The sequence below is a fragment of the Maylandia zebra genome, linkage group LG5 (assembly GCF_041146795.1).
Source record: "Maylandia zebra isolate NMK-2024a linkage group LG5, Mzebra_GT3a, whole genome shotgun sequence".
Lineage (NCBI taxonomy): Eukaryota > Metazoa > Chordata > Actinopteri > Cichliformes > Cichlidae > Maylandia > Maylandia zebra.
Window position 1 is genome coordinate 2,548,910 of NC_135171.1, and position 10,538 is coordinate 2,559,447.

Below are 10,538 nucleotides of genomic sequence, written 5' to 3' on the forward strand. Positions count from 1 at the left end.
ACTGGTAGTCTAAGTCTGAAAAACCAAACAAACTAATATGTAGTTGTGTGTTTCATAATACATGTATGAAAAATGACCACGTTAACATTTTTCCAAACGAAATTTAATTTTCATAAACATGGAAATAACTCGAAATAAACAAGCACTAAAAAGACAAGAGCCTTTTCCCTTTTAGCTCAAAGCCTCACATACTTGAAGGATAGATGTCAAACCAGGACAGCAAACACAAAAGCTCAGAATATTTAAAAAACAAAACGAACGAAACAATGGAAAAGGCTCATGGTACTCAATTACTCTACGTTATCGTGTTTTACTTACACTTTTCAGTTGTAGTTGCTGACAATAAATAATACTGATTTGAATAATTAATGATTTTAGTACAAGATACTGATGAGTATAGATACGTATTTCTCAAATGTTTTGATTCAATTTTAAACAAAAATATTAAGTACATGCAAAGAAGGTATTCTGTAAACCAGATACTAAATTTATTGTCTGAGATAAATGTAAATAAATACCTTAATTTAACACAAACACATATGTTAACATTTTAGACATTTATTTCAACTCATCAAACTCAAATAATTACTAAAATGATATTCATAGATTTTATTAGGCTCATCTAACTTATATTTATAGTGATAGTTACTAAGCCTCTGAATTCCTTTTTAGAATGTACATGATTAAGGTCTGGAGACTGATGAGGCCAATCCGTGACCTTAATGTACTTTTTTGTTCTCAGTGTGATGCTTAAAGACCTATCCACAACCTATCTTCTGTCTTCTAGCTGTTGGAGGTTCGCATCCAGGATTCTACAGTAGATGGCTCGTTGATGTGATGGTGTCTTCCCATACCCTCAGCAGAACAATAGCCTTAAATCCTGTTTTTACCTCAGTATACACACACACACACACACACACACACACGCACACACACACACACACACACACACACACACGTTTGTGTGTGTGTGTGTTCAGGATCCCCATAGGGGACCGGTCCCATTGTGCTTTTAACAACAACGGAGACAAGTAGAAACTGCTGCATATAAGAATGAACAAGTGAAATGCGGTTATCAATTGAAAAGCCATCATAGTGGCTAAGATGAACAGGTACATGGTTAAATATGTACTGTAAGTAGGGCACAGAAAGGAACTGGCAGGAATAACAGAAGGACAAAGCACAGATACAGATAGAGCAGTCGCCCATGACAGTAAGACCAGACTGACCAACCTGTGCACTACCTACAAGAAGGTCTATGACTCAATGCCACACGTGGATCCTGGAATGTCTACAACTCCACAAGATTAACAGGACTCTAAGAGTCTTTATCAGAAGTCTGACCAACACTAGAGGCCAACTTACAGCAAATTGCATCAAGTGTGGGATTTACCATGCTCTGTCCCCACTGCTATTCTACATATGCCTTCACCCTTAGTGAAAGCATTGACAAGACTGGCATGTGGATATTGATTATGGAATGGAGCAATCCTCAGCCACCTCCTCTACATGAAAAATAAATGATGGTCTAGCTCAGGGGTGTCAAACGTACGGCCAGCGGGCCAGATCAGGCCCGCAAGCGGGTTTAATCTGGCCCGTGAGATGATTTTGTAAAGTATAAAAATGAGCAGCAATTTTTCAATAAAGAAAGTGCTTTTCCAATTGTGTCCATTGGATGGCGCAATAGCAATTGTGAGCTACTTTGTTTTGCCTGTGAAATTTAAACCTGATGTGCTTTGGCACCCTCATTGCCCCAATATGTCTCTGTCAAAAAAGAGAAAAGTGGATGCAGAGTGCAGAGTGTTCCAAGAAAAATGGTCATCCTCCTATTTATTCACGGAAGTGAAAGCTGTAAGTTTGGTGTGTTCCCAGCATGTTGCAGTGCTGAAAGAATATAACCTCCGTCGCCACTATGTGAGTCTTCATGCCGACAAATATGACAACTTTCAAGGACAGCAGAGAAGAGTGAAGGTGAATGAACTGTTGGCGGATCTGAAGAAACAGCAGCAGACATCAGTGACACTGCAGTGAAAGCTAGCTACCTCGTTGCTAACGAAATTGCACTAGCTTCCAAACCATTTAGTGAGGGTGAATTTGTAAAAACATGTATGATGAAGGCATCGGAGATTGTGTGCCCTGAAAAGCGCCAGGCCTTTGCAAATATCAGCCTGACAGGAAACACGGTTGCCGACAGGATTTCTGATCTTTCAGTGGATTTGGACAGACAGTTGAAGCCAAAAATAAAGTCATTTATTGTGTTTTCAGTTGCAATTGATGAAGGCACGGACATTACAGATGTTGCACAACTGGCAATTTTCATCCGCGGAGTTGATGACACATTGACCGTCACCGAGGAGTTCGTGGAGTTGGTACCGATAACAGATACAACGACCGCATCTGATATTTTCACCCCACTCGTCGGCGCGCTGGACAGGGTCGGAGTGGACTGGTCCCGCGCTGTCAGCCTGGCTACAGATGGTGCGCCCTCAATGATCGGGAAGAAAGCAGGCGTTGTAAAAAAGTTCAGAGATAAAGTGCAATCTGCAAATGCAGGACATGATTTTTGGACTTTTCACTGTATTTTGCACCAGGAGGCTTTGTGTTGCAAGTCACTGAAAATGGATAACGTCATGAAGGTGGTCATCCAAACTGTTAATTTTATCCAGAAGCCTCAATCACCATCAGTTTGACAGTCTTCTCAGAGAGAAAGACCACATCTATGACCTGCCATACCACACTGAGGAAAGATGGTTGAGCCGAGGTGCTGTGCTGAGGCGTTTCTTTGATTTACGAGAAGAAATTGTTTTTTGCTCGCCGTTCACCGTGAATCCCTCTGATCTGCCCGTCCGGATCCAACTTGAAATAATAGACTTGCAGTGTGACTCGGATTTGAAGGGCAAATTTGCCGCAGCTGGCTTGAACACATTCTATCAGAATCTCTTGCCAGGTTACCCCAACTTGACAGCCCTCGCTGCAAAACTGTTGAGCATGTTCGGAACCACGTATCTTTGTGAGCAAGTTTTCTCTGTAATGAGCATAAATAAAACAAAACTGCGCTCAAGGCTCACGCACAGGCACTCGAATCACATCCTGAAGTTAGCTGCCACTCAGGATGTGAAGCCTGATATTGATGAGCTGGTGAAAGCTAAAAGATGCCAGGTATCAGGAGTCAAATAAACGATGCAACCCCACTGAAAGTGCTGCATGACACACCCTGATGTAGTTCTGTGATCTGTGAAACAGTTCTGTGAATCACTGAGGCACTGTGTGCTTGTGTGTTCTTTGTCCTCAGAATTTTCAAATAACTTGAGATGTTTTATGATTAATAGCTATGTTGTGCCTGTACTATTTTGAACATACCGTCCACAGGCTCTAGCTTTATTTTTATGTTGATCGTATTAAAACAAAGAAAACAATCTGAAGTTGTTGTTTTTAAGTTATATATACAATGATTTTACCAGTCCTGCCCACTTGAGAATAGACTTTTCTCCATGTGGCCCCTGAACTAAAATGAGTTTGACACCCCTGGTCTTGCTAAACACCAACCAGAATGAATGGCATTGTTGCTGCAGGATACTGTAATAATCAGGCTGGTTTAGTATGCATTGAAATTTGAATAAATCCCCACCAGTGTCACCAGTAAAATACCCCCACCCCATCACACCTCTTTCTCCATGCTTCAAGGTGGGAATCATTCAGGTAGAAACCATCCTTTTCTGCGTCACACAAAAACACACGGGGTGGAACCAAAGATCTCAAATTTGGACTCACTAAAGCACAGATTTCCACTGGTCTGATGTCCAGTCCTTGTGTTTCTGACCCAAACAAATATCTTCTATAAAAGTCTTCCAGGTCCTGAGGCATAAAAACAGCCTCAGACCATCACACTACCACCACCTTGTTTTACTTGATGTATGATGTATGGTATGATGATCCTTTTCTGAAGTGCTATGTTACTTTTATGCCTTCCAAAAAGTTTAACTTTTGTCTCGTCAGGCCACAGACTATTTTCCCAAAATCTTGAGAATCATTATTAAATTCCTTTCTTTTGAATTCTTTTGGCGACAGAGAAAGACTGGACTCAGAGTGGTCACAGCTCAACAAATTATCTTTATTTTACATTTTTGGAAATGGAGGCCTGAACACACGAACACACAAGCTCAGGTCTGAATTCTTTGCCAGCTAAATCCGTGTATGTATATTTTTGCACTATGTCACACCCACACACAGTTGCGATCAAAACAACTCCTTCAGTGTTACTAGTTCCGCTTTTCTGTCTGGTTTCCTGTGTTTCATTAATATGCCTCTGCACTAAGCTTCCCCTTTCTTTACTTCCCCTTACTGAAGTCTTGGTTGCCAGGGCAACCTGTCAACCTCTGACCTAGTTCTTTGTCACCTCTGGGCCTGGTTTATAAAGGCCTCTATTATTAAAATACATAAAACAATATAATCAGAAAATAAGCATTAAGAATACATATTTATTTCTTAACATCATCAAGATGTTTTCTGGAAAAACCGAGATGAGCCTTCATCTTCCTTTTGGTCAGCAGTATTGGAACTCGACCATGCAGGCTATTTTTCCCAGTCTCTTTCTTATGGTGGAGTCATGAACACCGACCTTAACTGAGGCAAGTGAGGCCCGGAGTTCTTTGGATGTTGATCTGGGGTCTTTTGTGACCTCTTGGATGAGTTATTTCTAGGTCTTGAGTTAATTTTGGTTGGCCGGCCAAGTCTGGAAAGGTACACCACTAGCTCTCACTGTGGTTTGCTGGAGTCCCACAGCTTTAGAAATGGCTTTGGCCTTTTCCAGACTGAGATCTCAGATTTACTTTGTTTGTCATTTGTTCCTGAATTTCCTTGGTTCGCAGCATGATGTTGCATGATGCTTTTAAGGATCTTTTGGTCTACTCTACTTAGTCAGCCAGATCGTATTTAAGTGATTTCTTGATTGGGAAAATGTGTGGTAATAATCAGGCCTGGGTGTGGCTAGAGAAATTGAACTCAGCTTTCAAAGGATGTGATACGTCACAATTAATTTATTTTAGAACAGGTGGCTGAACAGCCAATCGGTTGCATGCAGACTAATGACACCACATTTTAGCACCTGCTCAGATTGTTTTGGAATCCCAGCCGAGCTGGCACTATTTTATTACCTGGTACCAGGTACTATAACCTAATAGAAAACCCTGAAAACATGGCAAACTGCAGCGAGTAGGTACTAGTGGAAAAGGGGCTTACGTAACAAACAAAATGTCAGCAAGTTATCAAATAATTATTTTCCCACTGTATAGTTATATACTTTTTGAGTTTATTAAATAGAAATCTAATAAATAAATAAAAAACACTGATTGGTATGCGTTTATGGCTGATTACTGAAAATCACTGACTGATGCAATCTCATAAACTTACAATTACTATATTAAAAATACATAAGCGTAAGTGCTGGTTTGTGGAAGACTCCGTGTTGCCTCGCCATCTTGAATACATTCGCGAAGATGTGAATCACTGTTTGACCTAATCGCTTTTTCTCCAATGGAAGAAATTTTTAATTTGTGTCTAAACCTTTAAGAGTCTCAAGAAATGAAGGAGCATACCTGTGTTATCATCTAAGATGGAGTCCCATTGTTAGCAGATTAGACATGCAATGCTTTTTTTTGCTATGTTTCCCAGTGTAACAATGTTAGATCTGCTTCAAAGAAGGTTTTGGTAACAACAGCTAGCAGGACTGATGAAGACACCCGTGCTTACCGACAGAAAAGTTAAGGATATCTTCAGCCTCATCCAAAGTAAATAGATGTGAACACATTGATAGCTAAGGTAAACAGCACACTGACAGCGTATACTTGGTACAGATGAGCAGTGAACACAGTTTTTGTCCTACAGCGTCTGCTTTAATTTGAATATACAAGGGGAATAAAACAGAATTCAGTTGACTGCAAAGTGCAATCTGATGACATCTGAGATTTTACACACTGCAACTTTAAACCAGCATGGCTTCTTCAATTCTACATAGAACCAAAGTCTATAGACTCCCCTAACATGGATGAGAGAAGCCAGCTGAATTCTCCTGTGTCCAATATACTGACTATGAGAAATAACTGCACTTACTGTCGAATTTATCCCAGATCTGTATATAAAGTTGCACCACAACAGAGAACACAATGTTTTGGCCAACGTATGTATTTCTTATCTAGTTTAAGGAATACACATGTATCACAAGTATTGTCATATTTTCAACTTCGTTTTTCTTTATATGCCTAGTGCAGCAAAATTATTTTGGTACATTATTAATATTGCTGTCTTCCCTTTTTTTCTTGTCTGTCCATTTCCTTCCCAGGACCAGTACCAGTTCCTATACAGGACTCTACTTAGGCCCATCAGTGTCAACGTGAATGGTTTGGGTCTTCTGGCCAGAGATTTTAATGAGACAATACTGACTGTGTCAGACCGGTCCGAGAGTATGGAGCTGTTGGTCTGAAACAGGCTCTTCAGAACAAGGAGCTCTGCTGAAGAGCCTGTCCCATGGATCCAAAACACCTGTGTTGTTCCTGAGCCCATAAAAGAAGCACTTATCTTTGAAAAACGTCAAGGAACTATCGTGGACAGGACTTTCCAATGCCTTTTTCGCCAGACTCTTGGTTAAAATTAATAACCTGATTACTTTTTTACACAGATATAAAGTTTTGATATTTATTTTTTTTCACCAATTTATGTCTTATTGTTCTCCTACTGAAGGGTTTACACCTGTTTTTAAGTTTCACAACAGTGTCAGTGGGCAGCGAGAAACACTTTTTGTCTTTTCTTGTTTGCACTATTCAGTGTAGTGTTACAGCCTACATATACTAAAGCAGACTCACTTGGATTTTCCTCAATCAGACTTTTTTTATGGAGACATTTCAGGGCTTTGACTTGTTAAGCCAACCGCTTCTGTGAAGGACATCACAAGTTTTCTGTCTCTATAACAAGATGTCTGACTTCTGCTCATCATGACGTCCTACACCATGCTCACACATCATGTTACTATTCATTAATCACAAGATTAATGGGAAGAAGCTCATGGAAGGATGACCATGAACAAGTATTTATTTAAACTGATTTATTTATTGTTTCCATTGTTTTGTTGTTACACCATTATTCACATCCAAATTAGGATACCTATGTGGTGTAACCACTGCTACTGTGAACTTTTATGGTTAATTCTTTGTATAATTCATAATATGCTTTTTAATATATGGGAGTACCGTATGTATACATATATAAATATATCCTTATCATAATAACTTTGTGATTTTTGTACACGTCCTTTGTGGCCTCCTGAATCAGACTGATTTCCATCATGTCCTATAGATTACTATTCTGCTACTCACAGCTGATTCAGCCAAACGAAGGTGGACTTCTTTAGTCCTCTATATTCTTGTATGCTGCTATGTCATCTGCACTCTCTCTCTCTCTCTCTCTCTCTCTCTCTCTCACACACACACACACACACACACACACACACACACACACACACACACACACACACTCACACACACATATATGTAGAGAGAAATTCACACAAATATTGACCACAAACACATGATATTCCTTTGAAAAGGATTTTTGTTTTCATCCTGACAGCCAAGCATCAGTTAAGAACACAAACAGGTAGAGCTCACAAGCACCTGATGTACAGGGTGGGCCATTTATATGGCTGGTGATGGTTGGTGATATTAAAGTCCTGTTTGTGGCACATTAGTATATGTGAGTGGGCAAACTCCTCAAGATGGGTGGTGACCATGGTGACCATTTAGAAGTCGGCCATCTTGGATACAACTTTTGTTTTTTCAATAGGAAGAGGGCCATGTGACACATCAAACGTATTGGTAATGTCACAAGAAAAACAATGGTGTGCTTGGTTTCAACATAACTTTATTCTTTCATGAGTTATTTACAAGTTTCTGACCACTTATAAAATGTGTTCAATGTGCTGCCCGTTGTGTCGGATTGTCAATGCAACCCTCTTCTCCCACTCTTCACACACTGATAGCAACACCGCAGGAGAAATGCCAGCATAGGCCGTAGTTTCAGGTGCTGCACATCTTGTATCTTCACACCATAGACAATTGCCTTGTCTATGGTGTGCTTGGTTTCAACGCAACTTTATTCTTTATTCTTTCATGAGTTATTTACAAGTTTCTCTTTGTTCACAGCCATTGACATGTCGAAGAGGTTAACACGTGAGGAGCGGATCAAAATTGTGTTGATATCTGGTGAACACAGTAACCGGGTCATTGCAGCAGATTTCAATGCAAGACACGTACGAGACCACCCATCTCCCATGCTACAGTTAGCAAACTGCTTGCTAAGTTTCGTGATATTAGCTACTCAGAAATGGCACCCTTACAAACTCCAGCTACTGCAGCATCTCAGCGAGGATGACCCAGATCGGTGCACAGAATTTGCAGAATGGGCAAAACAAAAATCAGAACAGGACCCTCAGTTCACGCAGAAGATTTTGTTCAGTGATGAGGCAAACTTTTATGTGAATGGTGAAGTTAACAAACAAAACCACCGCTACTGGTCTGACACTAACCCACATTGGATGCATCCCTCCAAGACTGTTGGAACAACAAAAGTGATGGTTTGGTGTGGTATATGGGGAACAACGATAGTGGGTCCATTCTTCATCAATGGAAACCTCAAGGCCACTGGATATTTGAAATTGCTACATGATGATGTGTTTCCCTCTTTATGCACTGAAGCTGGCACGTTCCCTGAGTTTTTCCAGCAAGATGGTGCACCACCACATTATGGGTGCCAGGTCCGAGCATCCTAGATGAACAGTTTCCTGGAAAGTGGATTGGTCGTCGTGGGCCAGTTGAACGGCCCCCAAGGTCTCCCGATCTGACCCACATACACTTATTCTTCTTCTTTTTTATACTAAGTTAGTATACTGTGTTGTGTTGTTTGTTGCGTTGTGATGTGTCATATCGTGTCGTGTTGTGTTATATGTAGTGCCGACGTAGGACAGTTTTCCAATTTCATTGTAGTACTGTACTATGTATGACTGTGCAATGACAATAAAGAGTTATCTTATCTTAGACTTTTATCTTTGTGTGAAGATACGAGATGTGCAGCACCTGAAACTACAGATACTGGATGGCTGTGCTGGCATTTCTCCTGCGGTGTTGCTATCAGTGTGTGAAGAGTGGGAGAAGAGGGTTGCATTGACAATCCAACACAATGGGCAGCACATTGAACACATTTTATAAGTGGTCAGAAACTTGTAAATAACTCATGAAAGAATAAAGTTACGTTGAAACCAAGCACACCATTGTTTTTCTTGTGACATTACCAATAAGTCTGATGTGTCACATGGCCCTCTTCCTATTGAAAAAACAAAAGTTGTATCCAAGATGGCCGACTTCTAAATGGCCACCATGGTCACCACCCATCTTGAGGAGTTTGCCCCCTCACATATACTAATGTGCCACAAACAGGACTTTAGTATCACCAACCATTCCCATTTTATTACAGTTTAGCCATATTAATGGCCCACCCTGTAGTTTGAACCAGACTGATCTGCAGTTCATTAAGCCCATTCTCATTCCCAACGCGTAGCATACCAATGATTTGTCACGTCCCGAGGTGTTTCATAGTAACGCGAGAAGTAACCATCCACGTCACTATGATGCGCGCCTGATTGTGGATGGAATTCAAGAGAATGACGCTCCTGGCGGTAACAGACATTTCAGCCGTGTATTCCAGACCTAACCCTAACCTTAGTCGTATTAGATAGTGTTTTCCAAAGCAATTCATGATGAGAAAGTAAAATAAATGTACATGTCGCCTCTGTCAGTGCGCCCCAGGGTGGCTGTGGCTACAATGTAGCTGCCATCACCAGTGTGTGAATGGGTGGATGACTGGTTGTGTAAAGCGCTTTGGGGTCCTTAGGGACTAGAGAAGCACTAGACAAATACAGGCCATTTTACAGGCCATGTCTAGATTCATTCCAAACGGTTCTCATGTTTCCGAAAGGACAACATACTGATGATTTGTCACATAGCATCGGTATCTTACGTTTTGGGATGAGAATGTTTTGGTTCTCTCTGCAGTGGGCTCAATAACAGATCTATGCAATAATTTCACTGATCCAAAACAGGGTTTTCAACAGTACGTAAAGTCTACACAGGCTTTAATACTCAACGTTCTTCTTTATTATACGTTACTTCCTTTATGAAAAAAAGAACTGCTGCTTTAAGTATTTAGGTGCTTAACATATTTAATACTATACTACATATTTAAAACAAAACATCCTCATATAGTCACCATATCTGCATTTGTTTTTCGGAAACCTGAAAACAGTGCTTGTGCTAACACGCATTTCACATTCTAACATTCATTTACACTTTCCTAACTACAATGCAGTTTTGATCTTGTGTTCCTACCTTTATTCTCTGTGACAGTACTCATGCATTGGAACAGTTATGGCTAGTGATGTATGATACCACTGATTTCCTTTCCGATCCGATACCAAGTAATATTCAGGGTGGTAT

The 10,538-nt window shown here is 40.4% G+C and overlaps 1 protein-coding gene across 2 annotated transcripts in view; it reads left to right on the forward strand.

Annotated features, from left to right (window-relative positions):
• LOC101479224 (receptor-type tyrosine-protein phosphatase gamma) overlaps nucleotides 1–7,730 on the forward strand; it is a 371,804-nt gene extending 364,074 nt beyond the window's left edge. For both annotated transcript variants that reach the window (XM_076883639.1, XM_076883641.1), the window contains one exon: nucleotides 6,338–7,730. In XM_076883639.1, the coding sequence (XP_076739754.1) occupies nucleotides 6,338–6,372 (35 nt within the window). In that variant the 3' untranslated portion in view covers nucleotides 6,373–7,730. The remainder of the gene's footprint in view (nucleotides 1–6,337) is intronic.
• The last annotated feature ends 2,808 nt before the right edge of the window (nucleotides 7,731–10,538 follow it).